This window comes from Mchenga conophoros, linkage group LG22 (assembly GCF_057382185.1).
Source record: "Mchenga conophoros isolate Kocher_MC1m ecotype Shallow Benthic linkage group LG22, M_conophoros_male_GT1.1, whole genome shotgun sequence".
Lineage (NCBI taxonomy): Eukaryota > Metazoa > Chordata > Actinopteri > Cichliformes > Cichlidae > Mchenga > Mchenga conophoros.
This window is the reverse complement of record NC_140546.1, coordinates 7,823,549-7,850,115: the sequence shown is the minus strand read 5'-3', so window position 1 is coordinate 7,850,115 and position 26,567 is coordinate 7,823,549. Positions and strand designations below refer to the sequence as shown.

Genomic DNA, 26,567 nt, shown 5'->3' with positions numbered 1-26,567 from the left:
TCCTGTTTTAATTCTGGATCAGTTCTGCGTCTGGTTGAATTGGGGTTTAGTCCCTGTGTCTTGATGCAGCCCTGACCTTGTTCTGCCTTGCTGCTTAATTAAAAAACTAGTTTAAGGTGTCCTGCATATGTGATATCTCCTTTTCCCTATATGAAGTCATTCTTTTTTGAACAAAACTCAAAACAGAGCCTATTAATCTTTCAGTCATTTCTACACCCCCCCCCCCCAAAAAAAGAAAAAAAAATCCACATGCATACTATCCTTCAGGGCTAAGCCCCGGGTGTTTCAAATGTCTGGCTCCGCCTCTGCCTATAACTACTTCATCAACATCAATGTTTCTAACTTTGGCTTATTTTTATTTCAGGATCATTCGAAGAAAAACAGCCGGACACACCTGATTTCAATCTTAAGGTAATTATTTATTTATTTTTTACTACAAAATATTATAAATAACTCGTCATTTATGGGCGCTTGGGTCAGGAACTGCAGTCAGACACCTGTCAGGTGGACTGATGATGACAGACTATCAGGAAGTCTTCTGATCCTGTTTTTAATAGACAATAATTTAAATTATTTAATCTCTTTCGATGTTTAATGAACCTGTTCTGACTCTTAGAATCTCTTTGAGTTTGGATTAACTGGTAGTGCTGCCACTTGGAGCTTTATTTTGAAAGGTCCTGCCTGTAGCATCTGTGTGATGATTCTCTCAGTTAGTGACAAATGTTTTGGCTCTGGGCCTTTCCAAACTGCACAGAGCTTGCTTTTTTTGACTTGGTTAATTTGTTAAATATTTCCTCCTGGTGTTTTGAAGAGTGACACTGAGCACATTTTTGCTTTGCTGTATTCACAAAATAAACTACAACTTTGTTCTAGACTTTCACAGGATGCTTTTGTAATGCTGCAGTCTCTCTCCCCTTACCCTTAGTAGAGATGGCACGATACCACTTTTTTATGTCCGATACCGATACCGATATCATAAATTTGGATATCTGCCGATACCGATATGAATCCGATATAGTGTTTTTTAATCAACAAAACTGTTTTTTTTTAAATATCTTGCTGCATTTTGTATAAGTTCATACTCAAGTTTAAAACAACAACTACACTAAAGCTATTCTGTTATACCTGTATGCAAAAAAAAATATTTCATAGTTCAGCAATACTGATCAATCTAATAAACTTAAACCTACACCATCCTCCCTATTCTGGTATTTTAAAGAGTACTTAGCATAAATATTAAGCAACCTAACTAATAGGGTTCCAACTCCCAGCAACAACAAAAATAAATAAATAAAAAATAGGGAACCACCCCTCACGCTCCACCTCATGATGCTTAATCGACGTAATCAACCTTAATTTGATGAAGTGTGAAAAAAATGCACAGAAATCAATTATTTTTCAAGAAATATTAAATAGATTCAACATCTTTCTTCAACAGGATTGCAGACTGCACAGATGGTACCTTCCCAAAGGAAAAAGTACTATAGCTTACTAGGGTATATATATTAGACTTAATAGTTACTATATACAGTAATTGACTTCTATTCATTTTACATCAAATTAAAACTTTGGGTGTCAGATAATTATTTATTAAAAGCTCGACATTTTAAATGAGAATAAGAAAGAAAAGTATGTCTTTGTGCCCCCTTTTCCCTGTTAATGCCCTATCGGCCCCCCTGGCTAAACTTTGCTAGATCCGCCCCTGCACAGTTACCAGCGTCAGCTACGTAGAAAAAGATCCTCGAGTAGAAAGTAATATTAAATACATTCTAACAACAGCTTATCAAGCTTAAACGTGCTGCTGTTGTTCAGCCGCTGGTTTCCTCTTTCTGGTGCAAAGTGGGCCAAAAGCAAACTAGAGACACGGACTCGCGACAGAAAAGCCGATCAGCTGATCGTTAAGCAGTTTCATGATTGAAGTAGCAGCCGGAGAGCGAGAGGCAGTCGCTTGTTAAGCTTAACGCAGGAATGCTTTACATTCAGAGATGGACTTACACACTTGCTTTACTTCTCTCGGGAAAACTTTGTCGGAGATGAAATGCCGGGTTGCTAGCGAAGCTCCAAATGCTATCCAGACCACCACAGGTCCCACATGCCACAGCCGCTCTATCACGTGATGCATACTGCTCCGACGTGCTAACGTTCTGAGGTGAGTTACAGCTTGTTGCAAGTTTTGTGAGGTGCTTTCGTGATATTTAATGGATCGGATTACATTTTTTTATTTTTCTCCGATATCCGATCCAGTAATTTAGGTCAGTATCGGACCGATACCGATACGTAATATCGGATCGGTCCATCTCTAACCCTTAGACATCTGGAACATCATCAACTGAGATCAGTGTTGTTTTGGTGCACAGGAAAGTTTTCCTCTTCTCTATCTTGTTGTGTTAAACCACTCAATCCTGCAGTCACGAGTAATGTTGCTTCTTCTTTAACTCACTTTATGTGGGTTAAATATTTTAAGAATAGTTGATTGATGTAGCACTTTGTAAACATTAACTAGATTTTATCAGAACCTGTAATTCCAGTTAAAAGCTCAGCAAATATAAATTAATCTTTCTTAATGATGAGCACATCACAATTTCACAACATCCCACATAATTTTTACTTTCTCATTGTGTCATTACCGCAATGGCTCTGCTTTTATCAGTTTTTACACAGTGCCACGCATGTGGGGCTGTCAAGTGGTGTTATATTAACGATCCATTCAAAACAACTCTATTACCAGTTTGCATTGTGTGCAGGTCGGTGTAGTAGCAATGTGATTTTCTAGTATGTGTACTGAATAATGCTACTTTAAGGGCTGAATGAATTGGTGAGCTGCCTCTATGTGATGAAGACACTGAAATAATATTAATTAATAAATAATGTTTCGATGGTTTTCATCTTATCTGCTTTGTCACAGATGCTTTGTTTTTTAATTCCTTTAACGCCCGAGCCTTTGCCTCATGTTTGATAACTAAAGAATTCGCCCTAAAACGGGTGGATTAGATTGAAATCTCTGATTATTCACTCTGAATTATTCTTGGACACTAACAAACGCAAAAAAAGTTTCATTACATTTGCAAAAATCATATTATTTTTCACTTGAATTATGGTTTCTGTGTGTGGTAGAGTGGTGAAATGTGTGACTCTCTATCTCATTGTGTCAGAGGAACATTTAGGGATTCTGATTTACCTACCTGAGTGTCTAAACCAGGTAGTGGAGCACTGCAGTGTAATAGGACAGGACTGTAGATGCTAGAGTGGAGCAAATATGACTTTTACATTTAGGTAAAGGTAATTTACCTAAGGGATTGACTCCAAAATAAAAAAAATTATTTTGATGGAGCATATCGGAAGTAAATCTGTCTGCTTGTTATCATTTCATTTTGAAATGTTTCCCGGAAGTGGCAGCGCTTATTTTAGTGGACTTGATTATGCGCTCGGTTAGCAAATGGATCCAGAAAGTCCTCCAAAGTCCGGTTCTGTGGACAGAGCTGAGCTGGACCGACACTGTCAACCACCGGACGTTGACTTAAAGACGGAACTGGAGCCGAGAAACGAAGGTGAGTTTACTCCCCGTTACTGGAAACGGAGTCACTGATGCTGATAAGCTAACGCTAGCATCGCGCTAGGTCCTCTCTGATGGTATGTCACCTCCACTTAGCTCCTCCCACCAGCGCGCAGAGCAGGTGAGGAGACAGGAGAAAAGCTGATCGCCAAAAACAAAACCCTTGACTAAATACGACGAGTTTTTTTTGTAAAAATAAATAAATAAATGATCAACATGCATTAAATTAAAAAATAAAAAAGAATACAAACGGCTACTCGGTTTTTGTAAAGATGTTTTTCTCAGAGGCCAAAGGTCATGCAAACAGCTTCGTTCACACATCTAAACATGTAAACAAATAAAACATTAACAAGACCGTATGAAGCACCTGTAATCAAATAACTGAGTAATAACTAGGGCTGGGTATCGTCACTCATTTCTAGAATTGATTCGTTTCCGATTCACAAGGTCCTGAATCGATTTGATCCACGATTCCGCGCTGTGTGTTTACATCTTTGTGCAGAATCCGTGTTTCTGCTCTCATTTACTGTCTTAGCTGTTTGGTGGTTGTTGAAATTTTGTGAGGTTTCACGTGAGATTCTGGCATTTTGGGCAAAATAAATTTATATTAAAAAATCGATTCAGGATTTTAATGAATCGATTTCACGTTATCCAAGCCAGAATCGATTTTAATTGATAAATTGATTATAAAAACCCACCCCTAGTAATAAGCAGGTGAATCACTGAATCTGGACAACAGTTGCCAGTAGCAGCTAGTCCCTGAAGGTGAAGGTGAAGGGCGTGTACTCCTCAGTGTCCGCTCCTCTGGGGTCTCCTGGTGTAGATTCTTTTCTTCCATAAAATATTTCGTCACGCTCAAAGGTCCTGGTGGAGGCTTTTATTCATTTATTTTACTGAAAAAATGTAGTTTTTCACTGAGAAACCAGCACATTCTCTCTCCTTACTTGTTATTTATGGGCGCTTGGGTCAGGAACTGCAGTCAGACACCTGTCAGGTGGACTGATGATGACAGACTATCAGGTTTTTTGATTCTTTATTTAATAGAAAATAATTAAAATTATTTAATCTCTTTCAATGTTTAATGAACCTGTTCTGACTCTTAGAATCTCTTTGAGCTTGGATTACCTGGTAGTGCTGCCACTTGGAGCTTTATTTTGAAAGGTCCTGCCTGTAGCATCTGTGTGATGATTCTCTCAGTTAGTGACAAGTGTTTTGGCTCTGGGCCTTTCCAAACTGCACAGAGCTTACTTTTTTGACTTGGTTAATTTGTTAAATATTTCCTCCTGGTGTTTTGAAGAGTGACACTGAGCACATTTTTGCTTTGCTGTATTCACAAAATAAACTACAACTTTGTTCTAGAACCTGTAATTCCAGTTAATAGCTCAGAAAATATAAATTAATCTTGCCTAATGATGAGCAAAATATGTCCTTCAAAAGCTGGACAGGACATAACAAAAATGTACTTTATGACTAAACACTGCAGGGTGAACACACTGCTATCCTGTTGTAAAAGACACAATGTTTTACTGATTCATTACCTACTGACATTGTAGGATTGGTTTTGATATTGAAAGATATGAAACCTAAAACATGTCTAAAGACACGGGGGAAGTCTTGAAACATCGGCTTTTTTAGAGACTCTTAAAGGACTGACAAACAACTGACAAAAAGCCTTATAACTCAGAAACTATGACTCTTGGAAGTGTTTGTTGTCAATAAATAGAAACCTTGTCACATTTAACCTCTGACCTAAATTTTACATTTCACATCTGCCTTTCTTTTACGTTGACTCCAAAATGTCTTCAATCGTTAAAGAAAGTATTATCAAGACAAAGAGAACAGGCTGCCAAGTTAGTTAGAGACATACAGACAGTTAGATAGAACTAGCTAGGTTCCGCTAAATGTCTATTGCACAGTGATGAGTTCTTATTTAGTGTTTGGTTTGTGCAAACACTACAGCTTAGTTTATAAACACAGTAGTATTTATAAATCAATACCTACTCCTACTGTGTCGTTTTTTCCTTAAAAGTACACATATAGGTGGCCCGACACTGTGAACCACCGGAAGTTGATTTAAAGATGGAACTGGAACCGAGAAAAGAAGGTGAGTTTTATTGCTGCTGCTGGAAACAGATTCGCTGCTGATGATAAGCTAACACTAGCATGACGCTAGCTTCTCTCTGATGGTATGTCACCTCCACTTAGCTCCTCCCACCAGCGCACAGAGCAGGTGAGGAGACAGGAGAAAAGCTGATCAACTGAAAACAAGTCCTGAATAAATACGAGCTATATATATATATATATATATATATATATACCCCTAAAAGTCATATTAATTGTCATGGTCATGTAAAAATATGTTCATTATCCACAAAAAGTAACTGTCACTTTGTGAAAATTTTCTGGTTTCAGGACAAAATGAACTCAATATTAATGTTTGTGTTTCAGGTTTACCTCTGGGTGTCCAAAAAGTGGTCATTGGTGAAAAAGAGGAGCAGGAGTGGAGCTCCAGTGTGGACCGGGAGGACCCAGACATTAAAGACGAACAGGAGGAGGTTGTCATCGCCCAGCTCACTTCCAGCCCTGCCCCTGTGAAGAGTGAGGAGGGTGAAGAGAAACCTGAATCCTTACAGCTTTATCACAGACGGACTGAGGAGGTCAGTGACTCTGTGGGAGGACCAGAGCCTGATCCAGATCTACAGCCTGACGGGAAAACTTCAGGCTCTTCAGACACAGACGTCAGTGATTCTGATGAGTGTGAGCAGAGCCGTGAACCTGCAGCGCCTCGGGCATCAGGTGATGCTGATGAGAAACCATTCAGCTGCTCTGTCTGTGGGAGAAAATTTGGTCACAGCAGAAATCTGAGCAGACACCTGAGAACCCACACAGGAGAGAAACCTGTCAGCTGCTCTCAGTGTGGAAAAAGATTTGTGGACAGTGGAAACCTGCAGAGACACATGGGGATTCACACGGAAAAGAAACCGTTCAGCTGCTCTGAGTGTGGACGAAGCTTTAAAGACAAGACAACGCTAATAAACCACCGGAGGACTCACACGGGGGAGAAACCATTCAGCTGCAAGTTCTGCAGTAAAACGTTCACACACAGCGGGAATCTGAAACAACACCTGTGCATCCACACGGGAGAAAAACCCTACAGCTGCTCCAGGTGCAGCAAAACATTCGGCCGCAACGCCGACCTCAATTCTCACATGTTGATCCACACGGGACAAAAAGCTTTTAGCTGCTCCAAGTGTGGGAGAAGATTTACTCACAGCCGGAGTCTCAAACAGCATCTGAAGAGTCACGCTGAAGAGAAAGCCTTCAGCTCCTCGCTGTGTGGGGAAAGATTTTATAACGTCACACATGTGAAAAAGCACATGACGACTCACGTGAGAAAGTCATTTATCACAGGAAAGAACATCAGCTGCTCCGCAGACTGATGAAGCTCCGAATCAACCAGGAGCTAAACGGGGTGTAGGTTTGGTATCATTTTAACATAGACACAAAACCGTCCACCAGCTACACCACTACCTCGTATGACTGACTCGTTGCATCCATGTACCTGAGACACTTTATCTAGGGTCCGGCTCCCTCACTTTTCTCCTAAAGATGAAACTAAATTGTGTTATTTTTTCACATCCTGAGATATAATTTTTCCTCACAGTGATGGTGAGGACAAAACTCCTGAAACAGAAGTTCTCTGTGCACCACCAACATGTTCATGTTTTAAATCGATTTTCCCCACATGGCGAGAAACCAGCTGAGGAAAAACTTTATTATTGGCATCTCTGTACAAGTGAAGCTCGAGACTCTAGTGATCATAGTTAGCAGAATGCTAAGCTATTAGCCACATACAGCAAAGATAAGTTTGTTGATAGGTGTTTTGGTCGCTGACCGGGGGTCTCCCCGTGTGAGAGAGCTCTTTCTCCTCCTTCTGTGTTCCAGGTCTGCCTCACAAGCTGCAGCTGAGATGTGGTGCAGCTCGTCAGCACTGCATCAAGACTGCCGCCTCAAAATGCCACGCCCCCTTTTCCTTTGCTTTTCTCTGGGATGTGCTACAGTGGTTCGGGCAAAAAAGGTGTGCCTTTACAGAGATAATTGTGAACCACAGTGGATTTTGGGCCTCATTGGGTCGTTTGTGTTGAAATAGTTTTAACTGCCACGTTAACTTTGTGGCAGTTAATAGTTTTAATAGTTAATAGTTTTCTTTTCACTTTGTGTCACACCCCACCCCAGATACAACCTTGCTTTTAAGTAGGGTGTAACAATAGGCATCATGGGAAAAGGAAGCAGCTCACCTGTCCAGGAGAAGACGTTTGTCTCTCGATCTTTCTTTTCATGTTTTTTCTGCTGCTTTACGTTAATAATTTAATAATTTGTTTCTTACATTGAATATTACACCACTCCTCTGAATCATTATACAGAACAATTATTTGCACTGCTTTCATAATTAAGTGAAGCTGTTAAAGACTAAATGGAACATTCTGATTTTTGTAAATTATTCAAGGGGCAAACAACATGAAGCAACATCTGTGGGTTTGAGCTAACGCCATGACATAAACCAGCTGATAAAGTACCTGAAAGAAAGACATAAAAACCAATCTGCAGCTTTTGAAAAACTGACATTAAAATATTTTAATTCTACAAGTAAAAATCAGAAGCAGAGTCTTTTATGACAAAAGTATTTATTTTAATATCAAAAATGAAAAAAAAAAGGAACAAATTCACAGTGAATGACGAAACGTTCCTCTGCATAAATGAGGCCTAATAGATCGCAGCAAAGGTAACATTCCAGGCATTTTATTAACTCTGAAAAGAGCTTTTACCCCAAAATATCATCGTTTCACCTGTGAGGCGATCTGCTACTACAAAAAAAGCAAAAAAAGAAAAGAAAGAAAAACAATTGAACTCCAAGCCTGCATAAAGCAAACAAAAAAACAACCCAACAAAGGTTTTTAAAAAGTATTTCTCAATTTTCCGCAATGCCCAGTGCACCGACACGAGAACAAAAACACAAAAGACAAAACAAACCTTGAATAAAGTACAGAATGTATTTATAATTAAAGGTGTTCAGGATCTCTAAAGGGACCCAAACGCAGAGTCCACAGACCTGCAGTGATCTTTGTGTTCATGTTTAGTTTTGGCTGAGGTGAGCTTTGGCAGCAGGAAGAAAGAACGTGGTTATCACGCAGAGGCGCTCAGACTGTTATTACTGTATAATAACAGTAAAGCCAGCGTGGAAGCACCATGTAATCTTTCTAACGGCCAGCAGGGAGCGATTACTTGCAAAGATGTCAGCCTATAGAAATCTGCATCGACCTATGAGCTGTTAAGACTTTATGGCCTCAGTCGCTGCTTTTGGGTCTTCTTGAATTTGACGTTTATTTAGTAAATTATGATCCTCGTTAGAAAAACGAGGACAAACAAATGCACCCGGTGAAAAACAGGCCTACTTCATGATTGACAGGTCACTACCTAAAGGGGGTTCAGCGTGACCTCGCCAAAACATTCAGCTCGACATATCAGGACTTAAGGAACAAATGGATGATGTCGACTACATCCATCTTTTACGCACACTTGCGGGCAGAGGTAGAGTTCGTCTGTCTTGGGATGAAATTTGACCGCTTTAAAGATAAGACTGCTGTTATTTATATTTCAGTGTCAACAGACCCCTCGACAAGCGGTACGCGTCATAACTTCCTGCGCTTTACTGCTGGTTATGATTAAAGGACGGCTGGAAATGAGGCTCATAAATATGCAGTTATTTCTTAAAACAGCTGGGCATGTAGTTTTCAGCATACGCTACTCCAAAAGGAGGAGCGGATTTGTTTAGAACTACTTTTCAGACGAGGATTAATACATTCTGTGAGTGTAGCATTATTTTAAAATCCTCAAAAGGTTGAAAATTGTGGCTCACTGGTGTGTTTTAGTTTTTAAATCAACAAAAGTCCCACAAATGACTCAAAAGTGATTTGGTTAGTTCAGATTAATGCTTTTGTCTCCTGTGAGTGATGCAGCACAACAACATGTTTAAGCAGGAAATCTTTGTTGCTAGTTTTTTGGGGGGGTGGGGGATTGTTTTTTTGTGGGGTTTGCTAAGAGAACTTTCAGCGTTTCCGTTCCTGTAGCTGTTCCTGCAGCCTCACCAGCACCTGCCTCAGTAGGTAAATTACTTTATTTTAAACCTTTTAACCGAATTCATTTTGAATCGAAATTGTGAGAGGAAACATCTAAGCAGTGTAAATGTTTTCCTGTTGTCGTTGCTGCAACTGAAACCACAGCACAGCTCGCTCAGATCATAAATAGCAGCAAATAAAACAACATCAATAGAAAGACTTTAATAGAGAACATCACCTCACCGCCTGCTCTGTCAAGAAAACAGATTTGAAATATAAAAATGTAAACAAACTGGAAGTTTGCCAGAGCAGCCATGTCCAGTGAAATTCAACATCTGGGCCTCACGTCTGACTGCTCAGTTCAATTTTAATCAGGCACTGATTGTTACCTAAAAACACACCAACCACAAATCAGCGTTCAGGTCGAGTAAAAAGAATCCCAGTGAAGTATTTTCAGCTTCAGAGCAGTCAAAAAACAGAATGTATTTCACTATTTTTAGCGACACAATGAGTGGCGGTTAGTTTCTGTACCCAAAGTGCAAGAAGCAGCCGAGGTCAGCGTCAGCTCGAGTTTCCCTGCTCGGATCAAATGAAAACTTTATTCTGTAGTGCACAGCAGGGGCATCCCAGAACCTGCTGCCTCAGCTGGCGTTTATACACATTGAATCACAAACATTTCATTCCAGTTCTTTACAAAAACAGTTGTGTTGGCTTTTATTTGCTTCAAACCTCAGACTTCCTCTGCTGTAAATGACTAGTCAGAGTTCTGAGGTTAAAGGTTAATCTGAGTCTGACAGGACGATGATCTCATCTGGGTCACACTGTGTCGCCACGTTGACCTGCAATCACACAGACAGCAGCATAAAGTATTTACTCTTCTGGAGAAACACTCGGAGTATCAGCAGAATAAAAACATCTTTAAAAACATGTTGATGCTGTTGACAGACGTACCGGTGTGCCCACATCACATGACCAATTTAAGGTGACGTGGCAACAAGACGCACCCTCGCTGAGCCTCAGTTGTTAACTTGTGTTAAAAGTGAAGACTTCAACTACGTTCCAGTTTTTAGTGTTGAGAGGCCAAATAACACCAGAGTTATGATAATTCACGCCATGCTTTTCAACGCCCTTTACTATTCATGGAAAAATTCACCTTGTCAGCCTATCACAAAATTATATGGCAACACACCATTTGGTTGCTTAGTAACAGACGAAAGTTTTGAGAAAATGGCTGCGAGAACAGCAATTTTTGAGATTTGTGGCATTAAGCTCGTTTGGAGTGAAGTGGGGTTTTTTCTGTGTGTCTGTCAAAACAACGACGCAGCTACAGCTGGACAAAAAAAACACCAAAGGCAGCCTTCAATGTAAACACCGTCTCCAGGTGGACAACAGGAGGAGTGATACACATCCTGTTGTCAGGCCTGTGATGTGCCCCTCTGTCTTGTGGGCAACAGGAACTAGTTTTCAGAGTGGCACAAATAATTTGTGTGAACAGATACACACTTCTGAATGTAAGTAGTTGGATAAACCTGTTTACAAAATTTGTAAAAGAAAAAAATTTTTTTTTACATGTATGTATATTTAGACTTCAAGCTATAAAAATGATTTGTTAAACATTTAAATATATTTTGCAAAACCTATTTCACTTTTCACCACTTTGAGGTTTTATTTTTGTGTGTTATTTTAGGTCCATTGTGTTGATACAGTTTGTCAAAATGACAAAATAACTGTAAATTCAGACACGTGAGGTGTTTTATTCAAAGTGTCGTCCTCACTGCATCGTTTCTATCCTGAAACTCAGCTCCTCTGGTATGACTCTATTTGCCCCACCTTGTTTTTCTTCGGTGGCGGTGTCGACTGCGAGCTGCTGACCACTTCCTGCGTTGGCGTGTTTGCTCGAGTGGTCTCTGGAGAGTTGCAGGTCACAACGCCCATATCCAGAGGGATGTCCGCATCACTGAGGAGAATGAAAGAGCCAAGATCAACAAACATACAGAGAATAAATGAACCCAGAGAAATAAAACCATGAACTCAAGTTCAAAGAGCTGAAACTACAATTTAAATGAGAGCAGGATTTTCGATAACTGGACATTTTCAAAGAAGTCACACATTTCAATGCAGCCTCGTCTATTAGACACAGTCAGTGAGAGTCTCAGATTATGAAGTGATGAACACAACAGAAATGATGGTAACTCTTGATACAAGCAAGAGAAATGATTTTAGAGCTCGTCTTAGGATACCATTATTAATTTCCAGTTCAACTGTTACCTCACTGGTAATTAAACATGAGTGTTTTCACACTGCCACACTTATTCTGAGGTCAAATCACCACCAAGAAGTTTAATTAAGCCTGAATTTCTCATCCTGACACAAATTTGGTTATTTAATTAAAAACTAGTCAAACCTTTCACATTCTGTTTATTAAAACTATTTAAGTTCATCGTATTCAAAAGGTGAAAGGCCTCAGCGTCCCAGTAGATGCACTGATGGTTTCAAATTGAAAATGCTCCGTTGCGTCGATCTTGAACTATCGTGTTCACGCCGCCCGGCAGAGTGGAAACAAAGCCTCATCAGCTTTTCACGGTGGAGGCGTAAAACTGTTCCTCCTGAGAGCAGCAGGCCTCCATGCTGCTCTCCTACAGTTTTAAATATTACTATAAACACATTATAACACCTGCTTCTGCCTTCTGAACAGTTATAAAAGTTACAAAGCTAAAGAGCATCAAATACATTCACATTGACTTTGAGAAATAAGTCATTATTTGTTTGTTTGTATTATTAATTATCTCACAAACACATTTTCATCGTGGACTCCTGACCTCTCAGCGACAGCCTCACCTGTCGTGGATGATTAGGTTCTTTCTACTCTGCGAGTTCCTTTCCTCCCACTTCCTCTTCTGGCTCCTCGTGGTTCTGGGGCTGGGCGGTGGAGACGTGCCATTGCTTGTCTGCGTGCCGCACCTTTCCACGCCGTCTTCTGGCGATGACGGAGATGCTTTCCCATTGGCTGCTGCTGTGAGGCCCGTTTTGCCTTGGTTGTAGTTTGACAGGACGACTGACTCATGACTGGAAGAATCTGCAGGTTCCTGTAAGCTCTTGTGGTCACCATTCGATAACGGCCTCTGGTCATCAGTCTGCATGGGCTCTGATTGGCTGGGGCTTTCTGCGGGGGAGGGGATATCAGACAGCGGCGAGATCTGGGACTTTGTCTCATCAGAAGCAGGACTCGTAACCTGCTCGTCCTCATCTTTCAAGCTTCCTTCTTCGCCTGCAGAAACGTGTGCAATCTGATCATCGTTCTGATCCTCCTTGTTGGTGCCTTCGCTCGCTTGTTCCACCTCGTTAATGTCGTCTTCCTCGTTGTCTTCTTCATCTAAAGAAAGAAGCAAAAAAGGCACATAAATATTTTCTTCTCTTATCTCTGCCCCCTTCATCTGGTCACAGTTTTTGAAATCTGATAACACTTATTTGACTGTATGAATGTATTCGTTGTTTAAAAGGGAGAAAAAAAACAGACTAAATAACAGCCTAAAGGGAAGAAAAACAGTCTTTAATTGAGCCCAATCTGACGGATGAGTTTAAACATTGTCTGTATGAATTCTCTGTGTGTTTATGAGTCACATTAAATTGTTAATCATTCTGTTCAATGATTAAATCATACGTTACACATTATCAGCACAGTGTGGCTAACCTTAACAGCAGTCCTAGCGGTGTCTTAAAATCTCAGAAACTCAGTTATGTTTTCATAAAATAAGAATATTTAGATCCTGGTACAGACCGCAGAGGGCAGTTACCTAGATGCAAACTCCTGTGTTCCATACATGCAGCTTTTGTGGTGAACAATGAAATTAGATTTATATCTAATTTGATGCTTGTCAGCCAATATGTTGCTTCAATATAACCACATTTATTTGGTCTAACCTGGTCCATCCTGCTGAGTGCTGGCCTGGATCTCTTCCTCTATGTCTGGATCTGAGGATTCATCATCTTCATCCTCTTCCTCCTCCTCCTCAGACACGCCATTCATCTCTTCAGTTTCCACTTTTTTTCCTGACGTGTGGCCCTGAAACGCAGCAAAGGAAATTAAACAAGATTCAGAACACAAACACATGGTAAAAGGCCTGAACTTGTATAGAGCTTTACTAGTCCCTAAGGACCCCAAATCACTTTACACTACATCCAGTCACACACACATTCACACACTGGTGATGGCAGCTACATTGTAGCCACAGCCACCCTGGGGTGCACTGACAGAGGCGAGGCTGCCGGACACTGGCGACACCGGGCCCTCTGACCACCACCAGTAGGCAATGGGTGAAGTGTCTTGCCCAAGGACACAACGACAGAGTCGGGGCTCGAACCGGCAACCTTCCGATTACAAGACAAACTGCCAACTCTTGAGGCACGATCGCACAAACAAGCACAAAACTAAAATCTTTTATAGTCTCATAATTTCAGATTAATATGAGACAAAACTTTTGGGATTAAGTGAAACAAATAAACACTCCAGTTTCTTTGTTTTCCCCCAAACACGACTCACAGGTTTATAAATGTTTTTCTTTGTCACATTACAATTTTTCCTCCCCACTATGTATTTTATATTTCTGAGCCAGCAAATTTTACTGACATTGACAATTTTTTTATTTATTAACTCCAACATACCTCATCAGAACATAAATAAATAGAAAAGGTAAAACCTGAGTTAAATTTTTACTTCTTTACTTTGGTACTTTTACAGTCCTGTGTGATTAAAATACTTTCTTCCTCTGCTTTATAAGATTAAACTGTAAAATATATTGCTATTCAATACACAAGATGTACCACAAATTTTGACCTTAATTCTTTTTAAGAAATAAAGAAATAATTTCTGTCTTCTTTCCATTTAAAGTAAGAAAGTTACGTGATAACCAGTCCTTGACATCACTCAGACAGTCAAACAGAGGATGTGGTGAGGATAAAGCATCCCCAGTCAGGTGAAGGTAGATTTGAATATCATCAGCGTAACAGTGAAAAGAGACATTGTTTTTTTCAAAAATGGAGCTCAAGGGCAACATATACAGAGAAAACAACACAGGACCCAGTACCGAGCCCTGGGGCACACCACAGCGGAGACGGGCAGAAGAAGAGGAATATTTTCCCATCGTGACGGAGAACGACCTCTCAGAAAAACAGAAAGACATAAAATCTAATGTTTTCACACATAAAAATAAAACCAAACAGCTGTGTGTCAGGTTTATATTGTTGATTGTTATTTATGCTTAGAAATATCTACTCATATATGCTTAGAGTTTTATAATCAATGTCATAGTTAATAGTGTTAATAGTTAATAGTCTGCAAAGACTTGTGTGCATTCCAGAGTGCTCTGGCATTCACACCCACATCCTGGGAGCATGGGGGAGGTTGTACCTTCTTTTATTGTTTTGTGGTAGGATAAACGTAGCTATGTCTGTTTTAGTCTAAGTGGCTTTTGTTTAGATGAACTGCTGGACTTCCAGACCAGCAGGTTTAGGGAAGTCGCTTATCGGGTCACACTCTGACCCCACACACACACACACACTTACACAACGCACAGGCAAGGTACTCTTTGTGTGTAGGTAGACGTCATATGTTAATAAACCTATGTATATTCATGTAACCTCAATAAAAGAGCAGTGTTACGGGGGAGCGGACGAGAGCAACTGGGGTCAAGCGAAGGAACAGCGTTTGTCCAGTTCTCTCCCGTGCACGAGGAACATAAAGAACTTTGCCTACTCGTGTCTTACTTTGCTGTGTAATTAAATTGTCTTCAACGTTCCAGCGAATAGGTTTAAGCTACAAACCTATCACTGTGATGATGTTCCTCTGTTACCTCTTTGTCCTTCCTGTCTTTTTGCAGTCGTTTGCTCCTCTCCTTCTCCTCCGTGTCGTCCTGTTTCACAGCGTACTTCTTGATGACCTCCTCCAGGCTAGTTAGAGCAACTTCTCGGTTCGACCGCAGTTTCTTCAGTAGTGATGGGTCCTTCAGAGCCGGGTCTGTGGCTAAAGAGGGAGGCGGAGAGACAAGAGGATGAGAGCAAAAATGTGGCAACAAGACGCACCCTCGCTGAGCCTCAGTTGTTAACTTGTGTTAAAAGTGAAGACTTCAACTACGTTCCAGTTTTTAGTGTTGAGAGGCCAAATAACACCAGAGTTATGATAATTCACGCCATGCTTTTCAACGCCCTTTACTATTCATGGAAAAATTCACCTTGTCAGCCTATCACAAAATTATATGGCAACACACCATTTGGTTGCTTAGTAACAGACGAAGGTTTTGAGAAAATGGCTGCGAGAACAGCAATTTTTGAGATTTGTGGCATTAAGCTCGTTTGGAGTGAAGTGGGGTTTTTTCTGTGTGTCTGTCAAAACAACGACGCAGCTACAGCTGGACAAAAAAAAACACCAAAGGCAGCCTTCAATGTAAACACCGTCTCCAGGTGGACAACAGGAGGAGTGATACACATCCTGTTGTCAGGCCTGTGATGTGCCCCTCTGTCTTGTGGGCAACAGGAACTAGTTTTCAGAGTGGCACAAATAATTTGTGTGAACAGATACACATACATGCAGCTTTTGTGGTGAACAATGAAATTAGATTTATATCTAATTTGATGCTTGTCAGCCAATATGTTGCTTCAATATAACCACATTTATTTGGTCTAACCTGGTCCATCCTGCTGAGTGCTGGCCTGGATCTCTTCCTCTATGTCTGGATCTGAGGATTCATCATCTTCATCCTCTTCCTCCTCCTCCTCAGACACGCCATTCATCTCTTCAGTTTCCACTTTTTTTCCTGACGTGTGGCCCTGAAACGCAGCAAAGGAAATTAAACAAGATTCAGAACACAAACACATGGTAAAAGGCCTGAACTTGTATAGAGCTTTACTAGTCCCTAAGGACCCCAAATCACTTTACACTACATCCAGTCACACACACATTCACACACTGGTGATGGCAGCTACATTGTAGCCACAGCCACCCTGGGGCGCACTGACAGAGGCGAGGCTGCCGGACACTGGCGCCACCGGGCCCTCTGACCACCACCAGTAGGCAATGGGTGAAGTGTCTTGCCCAAGGACACAACGACAGAGTCGGGGCTCGAACCGGCAACCTTCCGATTACAAGACAAACTGCCAACTCTTGAGGCACGATCGCACAAACAAGCACAAAACTAAAATCTTTTATAGTCTCATAATTTCAGATTAATACGAGACAAAACTTTTGGGATTAAGTGAAACAAATAAACACTCCAGTTTCTTTGTTTTCCCCCAAACACGACTCACAGGTTTATAAATGTTTTTCTTTGTCACATTACAATTTTTCCTCCCCACTATGTATTTTATATTTCTGAGCCAGCAAATTTTACTGACATTGACAATTTTTTTATTTATTAACTCCAACATACCTCATCAGAACATAAATAAATAGAAAAGGTAAAACCTGAGTTAAATTTTTACTTCTTTACTTTGGTACTTTTACAGTCCTGTGTGATTAAAATACTTTCTTCCTCTGCTTTATAAGATTAAACTGTAAAATATATTGCTATTCAATACACAAGATGTACCACAAATTTTGACCTTAATTCTTTTTAAGAAATAAAGCAGACTGATGTTCAATCAATCAATCAAAATTTATTTATATAGCACATTTTTAAGACCAAAGTACACCAAAGTGCTTTCCGGTAAAATCGCAGTACAAATAAAATCACAATAAAATATAAATTACAAATATATAAAATATAAGATAATTACATAATCTAAATACAGAGCCAGATCTAAATTACCCTAATTCGCCTTAAATGCCAGATCAAACAAATACGTTTTTAAACGTGATTTAAAAGACTGAATGGAATCTGACGCGTGAATATGAAGAGGGAGAGTATTCCATAGCCTGGGTGCAGCAACGGCAAAGGCACGGTCTCCTCTGGTCTTCAGCCGAGACCTAGGTTGCACCAAGAGCAGTTGGCCCGATGATCTTAGTGCTCTCTGAGGGCTGTACAGACAGAGGAGATCAGCTAAGTAGTCAGGTGCCATATTGTTTAAAATTTTATAAGTAAACAATAGAATTTTAAAATCAATTAGATATTTGATAGGAAGCCAGTGTAAATTTTTCAGAACAGGGGTGATAGAGTCAAACTTTCTAGTGCCGGTCAAGAGACGTGCTGCGGCATTCTGGACCAGCTGCAGACGCTGCAGAAGAGAAGATTGTAGACCCAAGTAGAGTGAGTTACAATAGTCCAGACTTGACGTAATGAAAGCATGAATGAGTTTCTCCATATCTTTGTGTGGTATGTAGGGTTTAGCCTTAGAGATTAGGCGTAGTTGATGAAAGCTAGTTTTTACCACAGTAGAGACCTGTTTGTCAAGTTTGAAGGAACTATCCATGAAAACTCCAAGATTCCTGGCAGTATCAGTAAGGTAGTTAGCAACAGGCCCCAATGTGCCAGTCAATTGTCCCAGAGGCATATTTCGGTCAAAAACAATAATTTCTGTCTTCTTTCCATTTAAAGTAAGAAAGTTACGTGATAACCAGTCCTTGACATCACTCAGACAGTCAAACAGAGGATGTGGTGAGGATAAAGCATCCCCAGTCAGGTGAAGGTAGATTTGAATATCATCAGCGTAACAGTGAAAAGAGACATTGTGTTTTTCAAAAATGGAGCTCAAGGGCAACATATACAGAGAAAACAACACAGGACCCAGTACCGAGCCCTGGGGCACACCACAGCGGAGACGGGCAGAAGAAGAGGAATATTTTCCCATCGTGACGGAGAACGACCTCTCAGAAAAACAGAAAGACATAAAATCTAATGTTTTCACACATAAAAATAAAACCAAACAGCTGTGTGTCAGGTTTATATTGTTGATTGTTATTTATGCTTAGAAATATCTACTCATATATGCTTAGAGTTTTATAATCAATGTCATAGTTAATAGTGTTAATAGCTAATAGTCTGCAAAGACTTGTGTGCATTCCAGAGTGCTCTGGCATTCACACCCACATCCTGGGAGCATGGGAGAGGTTGTACCTTCTTTTATTGTTTTGTGGTAGGATAAATGTAGCTATGTCTGTTTTAGTCTAAGTGGCTTTTGTTTAGATGAACTGCTGGACTTCCAGACCAGCAGGTTTAGGGAAGTCGCTTATCGGGTCACACTCTGACCCCACACACACACACACACTTACACAACGCACAGGCAAGGTACTCTTTGTGTGTAGGTAGACGTCATATGTTAATGAACCTATGTATATTCATGTAACCTCAATAAAAGAGCAGTGTTACGGGGGAGCGGACGAGAGCAACTGGGGTCAAGCGAAGGAACAGCGTTTGTCCAGTTCTCTCCCGTGCACGAGGAACATAAAGAACTTTGCCTACTCGTGTCTTACTTTTCTGTGTAATTAAATTGTCTTCAACGTTCCAGCGAATAGGTTTAAGCTACAAACCTATCACTGTGATGATGTTCCTCTGTTACCTCTTTGTCCTTCCTGTCTTTTTGCAGTCGTTTGCTCCTCTCCTTCTCCTCCGTGTCGTCCTGTTTCACAGCGTACTTCTTGATGACCTCCTCCAGGCTAGTTAGAGCAACTTCTCGGTTCGACCGCAGTTTCTTCAGTAGTGATGGGTCCTTCAGAGCCGGGTCTGTGGCTAAAGAGGGAGGCGGAGAGACAAGAGGATGAGAGCAAAAATGTCAGCAGTGAGGAAATGAAAGTGTGGAGCAAACGTTAAAGTAAATTAATGAACAAATATTCATATTTTAATTCAAATCAACGCTCAGATTTGTGAGTAGAAACACTTCAGTGTGCAGTCAGACAGTGAAGCCCCGCACGAGCAGCAGCATTTCTCTTTATTATCTTACCAGGCTTATAGGTGTCGGTGAGGCTAGAGCCAAAGTTGTAGACGAGGTCCAGGTGACGGCGGTCCTGTATGCGGCTCCCGGTCTCTCTGAACGCCTCCTGGGCGATCTGGTTTATATGCTTCCTGGTCAAGCAGAGGTTGTGGCGATCGTTGGCACGCAACACCTGCTGGAGGATGTCCTGGTAATCAGGAGGGTTTTGTCGTACCTCGGGACTGTTGATGAAACGCTCGATCTGACAAAGGGAGGAACACAGAGGACAAAACTCGAATGAAAATATAGCTCCATGAAATTAAATAACCACAGATACAAATCTCTTCTGTGTGATCGCTGTGTGTTTCTGCCAGTTTGTGTTTTATAAAGAACTTCAAATAGTTCAGAAACCTCAGACAGAAACCATTAATAGCAGCAAGAAACCAATAATGTTTTTATGCTTGGTCCTGATCTGTGGCCTAATATCTTTTACACTGATGCTCACAGTTAATGTTAAATTAGAAACCTTATCAGTTTAACCAAGAATATTTTAGCAGTAAATCTGAATTAGTCACGAACTAAAATGTAACCCAAATGTTTCATTAGATTATACGACAGCATCAGACCTGAATTAGAATCAAGTTTAAATGCTACAGAGTTCAGAAGAGCTCAAAATAAACAGCAGTCCTGAGAGCACACAGAGCAGAACAACAAATGTTCAAAGAATGAAGGGAACACTGAATCACTGCAATGTAAGATCAAGTCATTTAAATGAAGGAATATCAATCAGTCCAGATGTGAATCCATTTCAACTGCTTTATTTCAAATGAAAGTGTCAACCGGAGGACTGGAGAGGCATCTTTTCAGGCAATCGGAAAAATACTAACGGCCATCAGAGCTCCCACTCAGCCTCCTATTAACTTCACCTATTATAAAAATGTTAAAATCCTACGTCACTGCATTCTTAAGTTATAGCATTCATCCCACTGTCTCCAAAGCACTTGCTCAGTGGGTCACATGATTGTTAGGGTTGTCTGTTGTCTTTGTGATTTGGCGCTGTATAAATAAATCTGCTGAACACGCTGACTGAGATGTGAGGGTTTAGGACGTAGTGCCACAGACCGTCTCCTCATCCTTAATGACTTTTCTCTAGTTTTGCTTTTTGTCACTGGTGGCAGCTTGAAGCAGCACCTTCAGGCTGCACAGGCAGTCCAGCTTCTCCATGATGTCACATCCACACATGCAGTCATAAGGAGGTTTGCTTCATCTCCCAGCATAGTTTCAAGTATGGAGGAGATCATGGGAGACGAGCTGTTACATGAGGAGGCCTTAGTGACTTTGTGTTATACCGGGACTATTGGACATCCCCTTGCTTTTTTACTGTCATGTTTTTTCAACAGTGTATAAACACGGCATTGCCTTTGCTGTTTAATGTTTTTTGTTTGATTTTAAGATTTCTTTACAGCCCTTTAATCTTCTGCTGATAATGTCTGCCTGGAATTTTCTACGAGTAAAGCAGCACATAAATGTGAGCATGCGCAGAGACTGAAGTGTAAAACCAGAGTTAACAGGCAAAGTTTAGAACCACAGTCATCATAACTGTATTTGGTTTCAATGAGGCAGTTAATGCAAAAAAAGCCTGGCTCTGTTGCAGATGCGTCAAAATCCACCCCTCGGGTTAGAAAGTAGCCCCAACAACGTGCAGCTCACCCTCCTGTTGATCTCAGGGTAACGAGTGCTTTTGTAGGTGATTCTCTGTTCAATGGCTCGGCCTGTTAGTGTGCTGCAGCCCTTTAGTTCACACAGTTTTTCATAAATCTTCATCATCTGGAAAAAAAGGAGGAGGACACGTGAGGGAGGTGTGAGCAGCTGCCACTCAGGCTGTCGTAAACATTTACATTTTACAGCTTTAATGTCTGTATTAGAGAGTGGAAGCCACCGAGCTGCACCACACTGGAGGCTGACCTTGCGTTTGAGTTTGTGCTCCTGGATGTATAACGAGTCCTCCGCTTCCATGTCAGTGAGACTCAGCTCAGCCTGCTGCAGGCGGCAGATCTCCTCGTTGTACACCTTCAGCAGGTTCTCCAGGTACGCTATCTGAGAGGAACACACAGGACAGACATGAATGATCATTTCCTACAAAAGTGTCAAACCCTTACTGTTGCTGAAAAATAAAAAAGGAGGGATATTTCATTTTTTTAATAGTTTATATTTAATGGCTGCCTTAACCAGTGTGCTTTGATCTGCTTTACTCTTTTTCCCTTTTAAAATGACTGTATTGAAGTAATTTTAAAAACACTGAGGCAAATTGTGCTGTGCAAATAAAACTGTATATATAATATACAGTATACAAATAAAAATTTGATTATAATCCCAAGATTCATTCAACAGCAACACCTAATCCACACTAACCTGCTTCCTGGAGGCTCTTTTAGCTTTTCTCTCCTCTTCTCGGTCTGCCTCTCTGTTCGCTTGCTGTCCTGAGGTGGAAGGCTGCTCTTCATCTGCTGCCGGCTGCACACCTTCTTCCTCCTCGTCCAGGTTACCTTTACTCTTGCTTGTACTTTTGAGCGTGACGGAGGTAGACTGAAGATCACTCGACGTTGAGGTAGAAGGCCCAGGGTCAACCTTGAAGAGGGTTTGCCTCTTCTTGATGGCATGCTGCTTGAGCACAGTACACAGTTCATTGATGTAGACAAATGTTTTAGAGCGGTTGGCCTGAGTGCGAGTCAAACATCGTCCCAAAGTGTTCCTCAACTCCACTGATGACAGGAAGTCCGGGCAGGCCTTTGAGTGCTTTGTCTGGAGGAAGGTCAAGACCTCCGGGCAGTCCTCTGTGAGGGGCCTGCAGTGCTCCACAAACTGGAGGGAAGAAAACAGAAAAAAAGGATGAGATAAAGTAGAAAGTATGACAGATAAGGAACCAAAGAGAACAACAAGGGAGTGAAAAAGACAGATGTTACAAGACTGGTTTCAGTGCTTTTTTAACACAAACACAAATCTGCAGTATAAAGTGGCCCAGGATTGACTTTATAGGGTGTATCTGTATATTTTCAAAAAAGTAGGTAATTTAAATGAGGAAGTTTAGATCTAAAGTTTAATATTACATACATATTTAATGCTAGTGGGTATATCCTCTCACAGTACACTCTCCAACTAAATCAACCTCACCCACCCATCAGTTCATTTCTTAAACAAACACAAAAAACCGTCACTATTAATGAGACTGTCATACAAGCCAAATTAAAAATAATAATTGAATGTTATTTTTATTATAGTTTTTTCTTCTTTGTTATTTTATTGTTATTTTATTATAGTTGTTGTTTTTTATATATCAAAATGAAATATACAAAAATGGTCTTACCAACTTTCAAATACTAAACGTGTTTTTTTTTAATGACTGTTTTAATAAAATTGTTTTGCACCCAGTGGAGGAGAGCTGTAGGATGTACTTCGCCTCATGCTGGGATAAACTCCATGGAACAAGGTTCTGCAAAACTAGACGGTACTCAGGAATTTGCATTTACTGAATCACTATGAGACAACATATAACAGGTTAAACACCATACAATCCCCTCTTATTCTGAAAGCTGAGTTACTGGTGACCAGCAAGCTGTGGACCTTCCTGTGTTTCCCCTACAGGCAGGCTGGTCAGGCCCCCAGTGTGGTAAAGACCACCAGCTGCAGTCTAGAAGAGTGGAGTTGATCTGCTCAATGAGGAACTAACTGATGACACCACTGAGTTTCCCACAGTATTATTTGGGAAACATGGATCATCTTACTTGTTAATTTGATTTAAAAGTCAACATTTAAATATATCATGTTTCAACAATTAGCCTAAAAACACACAGATAAGATTTTAAGTCAATGTCACCCAGACAGAAAAACTGAGCACTTAGAGCAATCTGAAGTCTGATACACATGAAATACTTCTGCATAAATGTCATTATTTTAAGTTCTGGTCATGAACTTTGGAACATCATATAAACTCACCTCAGTGAACAACTTCTGATTCTCTGCCTGCAGACACTGCGTGGTCTTCTTCGCTGTAGCGAAGGGTGACTGGGTAATGTGTGTGGGCACTGGCAGCTGAGCTTTGAGCGGCGAGACATTTTTGGCTTGAAGGTCAGGGCTTGATTTGGAGGCAGAGGAGGAGGGCTGAGGACTCTCTTCTTCTTCGCCTTCCTCATCAAGCACAATGATTTTATCTGCCATCGAGGCAGGAGCCACCGCCATTCAAAACGCCGGCTTTCTAAAATACAAACAGGCAGAATGAGACCAGAACAGGATGACACACAAGCATCAGAACTTCAGTGTTTTCATGATCTGTACAATATTTACATTGGCACAAAAAAAGGTGACAAATTCTGGCCATGTGGGCACTTCTGATTATTTAAATACCAAAGCAGGGACCTGCTCTGTGAACAGAGTTCAACAAACCCAGGATATTTTTATCTGGTTTCAAAGAGAACCAGTTTCAGGTCATATTCACATGAAAGATCTGAAACATAGACAAGTCTAATGACTGCAGAGTGGCTACCTTTACAAACTATGATGTCAGAACACAAAATGAAGAGTAACACACAGTAAGGCTGAAAGCACCACAGCTGCCAGATGAAATTACTGTGTGTCTGTACGAGGAAATGTTTCAAAAGTGCCACATTAATGTGTGGAAAAGTCCTCCAATGTCAAAAAAGTCAATTTAAAGTCAGGAATGAAAGCTGAACACATGCATTTGTGCGCATTAACAAAGCTGTCACTTTCACAGCTCCACCATAAAGACACAGGAGGATCTGAAGTATAATTACAATTTTTTAGTTTGTAAAATAAACACTATAGTGTGCAGATGTGTGTGAGACAGTTTCAGCTGCACCCACATATAAAGGAATGAAATAATTTAAACATTGCTTGCAGTGAAAAGGGAAAAAGCAGGAATAAAGGTGAGTATAAAAATCCATATTTTTTACTGATGCTCACCAGGGCATCAGAATGATGGTCGGTTTGATTGGTCAGTAGGTACTGGTTTTATACATGTATGCTACTCTTCTTTAACACAACCTACTGTGGATCAGCATAGTTACCTGATAATAGATGAAGCACCTCTGGATTAAAAAAACAGTTTAATCTGAGCAAATAGCTTCCTAAAACAGGGGCATGATCACTCAAATTCCCAAGCTGGGTAATGGATTTCTGGAATAACTGCTAAAATACATTCTGTGGCCCTCAGAAGTCTTAGAAGTCTCCAAAGTCATGTCAGTTGACTGCTTTCAACAATGTCCCGTTGCCTAGACAATTCACCTGAGGATGTGTGAACCTGTGATTTGCATGCCACCATTTTCTATCATCAGTTAAACTTCAATAACTGGAAGGCAGGCTCCTGCGTCCATATTACAGCATTAACACAGAAGCATCGACAGTTTGTGAATTTGATGCTTCATTTAGGGCTACAGAAGCCGGCTGATCAGTGTTATCGTTCCGCTGTGTTTACTCGGAAAATAGGAAAACAAACAGGAGATAGCAGTTTCCAAACACATGAAAGTGAAACTAATCACGATGACACAGACAGCACATTACAGGTGGAAAACTTAAGACAAAAGGTTAAATAAAGCACGCCCACGCACACCGTAATAATGCGACAGTAGGATACACACCGACCTGTTCTTTACGAGCCGCTGGAGTTGACAACGAAACAAGAAAACGTTGCACCGCCGCAGGACATCACAACACTCCAGTTACTTAGCTGACGTTAGCTCTGGAGGCTAGTTAGCATTCGGACTTTTCTAAGTAAAAAAATAACCTGCCAGAAAAAAAGTCGAGTTACGCTCTCATCGCCTCGTGAACCGGGTAAACAAACCCGAGATAACCTCTAATCTCGTTCGTTTTTATCAGACTGGATCTTCTTCATCAAAACAATGCCCCTTCACTTAGCTGTGCTATCGAATCGAGATCGAAAATGTACCCGCTAAACTCCGCTCAACATCAACGCCTCTGATTGGACGACAGATTCGTGACGATGAGTAATGCCATTTCCCATTGGACAGCTGCTGACGTGTACCGTTGATGTCAATTTTTATTACTATTATTATTATTTCTTTGAATGTACCTAATTGACTTTATAAAGCTTCTTTAATTGTTTTACATTTAGTACTTTTATATTTTGAACTTTTATCAGATTTACCGTTATTTTGTGTTTAAGTTCAATGTGACATTCAGAATGGTGAAGAAAGATGGTTTAAGCTACTTTCGACGTCGTAGGGGGTTATAGCCAGTCTGACTCTGAATATTTTAGAAAATGCTGATCTGCTTGGATTTTACCACACTGCTTTACCAAACTACACAGCAGAAGATTGGAAAAACGTTTTCTGCTCTGACAAGTCTTGATTTGTGCTGTAACATTCAGATGGTAGGATCAGAATTTAGAGTAAACAACATCAAAGTATGGATCATCCTGTCTGTCTACAGTTCGGGCTGGTGATGGGGTATAATTTTCCTGATGAACCTCAGGCCCCTTGTTACAAAGTATTGTTTAGACACCATAGGCTCCCTGAGTATTGTTGCTAACCATGTCCATCCCTTTGTTACCAGTGTACCCATTTTTAAATGGCTGGTTCCAGCAGACTTATGCACTATGTCATAAAGCTCAAAACATTGCAAACTGGTTTCTTGTACATGAGGATAAGTTTACTGTACATGAATGGCCTCCACAGTCACCAAGTTGCAATCGAATAGAGCAATTCTGGGATGTAGCAGAACGAGAGAGACATGCCATGGAAACTGTGTGATTCTAAATGTAAATATGGACCAGAATCTCCAAAGAATATTTGCAGCACCTTATTGAATCTATTCCATGTAGAATTAAAGCAGCTCTGAGGACAAAAAAGTATTTAACCCAGTATTATTAAGGTGTACCTAATGAAGTGACCAGTAAGTGTGAGTGAATGTGTGGTTTAAAGCGTGTATAAGAGCAGAGTGTTAAACAAGAAGAGGACTTATTTGGTGTGTTTCAAGAGATTTTTTTTTATTTAATTAAAATTCAGAGTCCATTTAAATCATTTGCTAAT

General features: G+C 40.6%; 2 protein-coding genes across 6 annotated transcripts; one reads left to right on the top strand and one right to left on the bottom strand.

Annotated features, from left to right (window-relative positions):
• Positions 1-470: 470 nt before the first annotated feature.
• On the top strand, positions 471-11,309 carry LOC146548726 (uncharacterized). 4 transcript variants are annotated; one of them, XM_085262044.1, is made up of 3 exons: positions 471-2,149; positions 3,397-3,548; positions 6,002-11,309. In XM_085262044.1, the coding sequence occupies exons 2-3, from the start codon at positions 3,437-3,439 to the stop codon at positions 6,991-6,993; spliced, it is 1,104 nt and encodes a 367-aa protein (XP_085118170.1). In that variant the 5' UTR covers positions 471-2,149; positions 3,397-3,436; the 3' UTR covers positions 6,994-11,309. The 4 variants fall into 4 exon arrangements, with proteins under 4 accessions (XP_085118170.1, XP_085118169.1, XP_085118171.1 ...); XM_085262046.1 differs by lacking the exon at positions 471-2,149 and adding an exon at positions 5,583-5,657 and having other exon boundaries at positions 3,420-3,548; XM_085262043.1 differs by having other exon boundaries at positions 471-3,548.
• Positions 8,304-25,479, bottom strand: daxx (death-domain associated protein). Of its 2 annotated transcripts, none has more exons than XM_085262032.1 (13): positions 25,158-25,479; positions 23,500-23,758; positions 21,919-22,368; positions 21,472-21,603; positions 21,217-21,333; positions 19,537-19,768; positions 19,156-19,325; positions 16,350-16,491; positions 15,519-15,688; positions 13,591-13,732; positions 12,508-13,042; positions 11,500-11,626; positions 8,304-10,508 (listed from the first exon to the last, which is right to left on the bottom strand). In XM_085262032.1, the coding sequence occupies exons 2-13, from the start codon at positions 23,740-23,742 to the stop codon at positions 10,449-10,451; spliced, it is 2,520 nt and encodes an 839-aa protein (XP_085118158.1). In that variant the 5' UTR covers positions 23,743-23,758; positions 25,158-25,479; the 3' UTR covers positions 8,304-10,448. The 2 variants fall into 2 exon arrangements, with proteins under 2 accessions (XP_085118158.1, XP_085118157.1); XM_085262031.1 differs by having other exon boundaries at positions 8,305-10,508; positions 25,162-25,479.
• Positions 25,480-26,567: the final 1,088 nt, after the last annotated feature.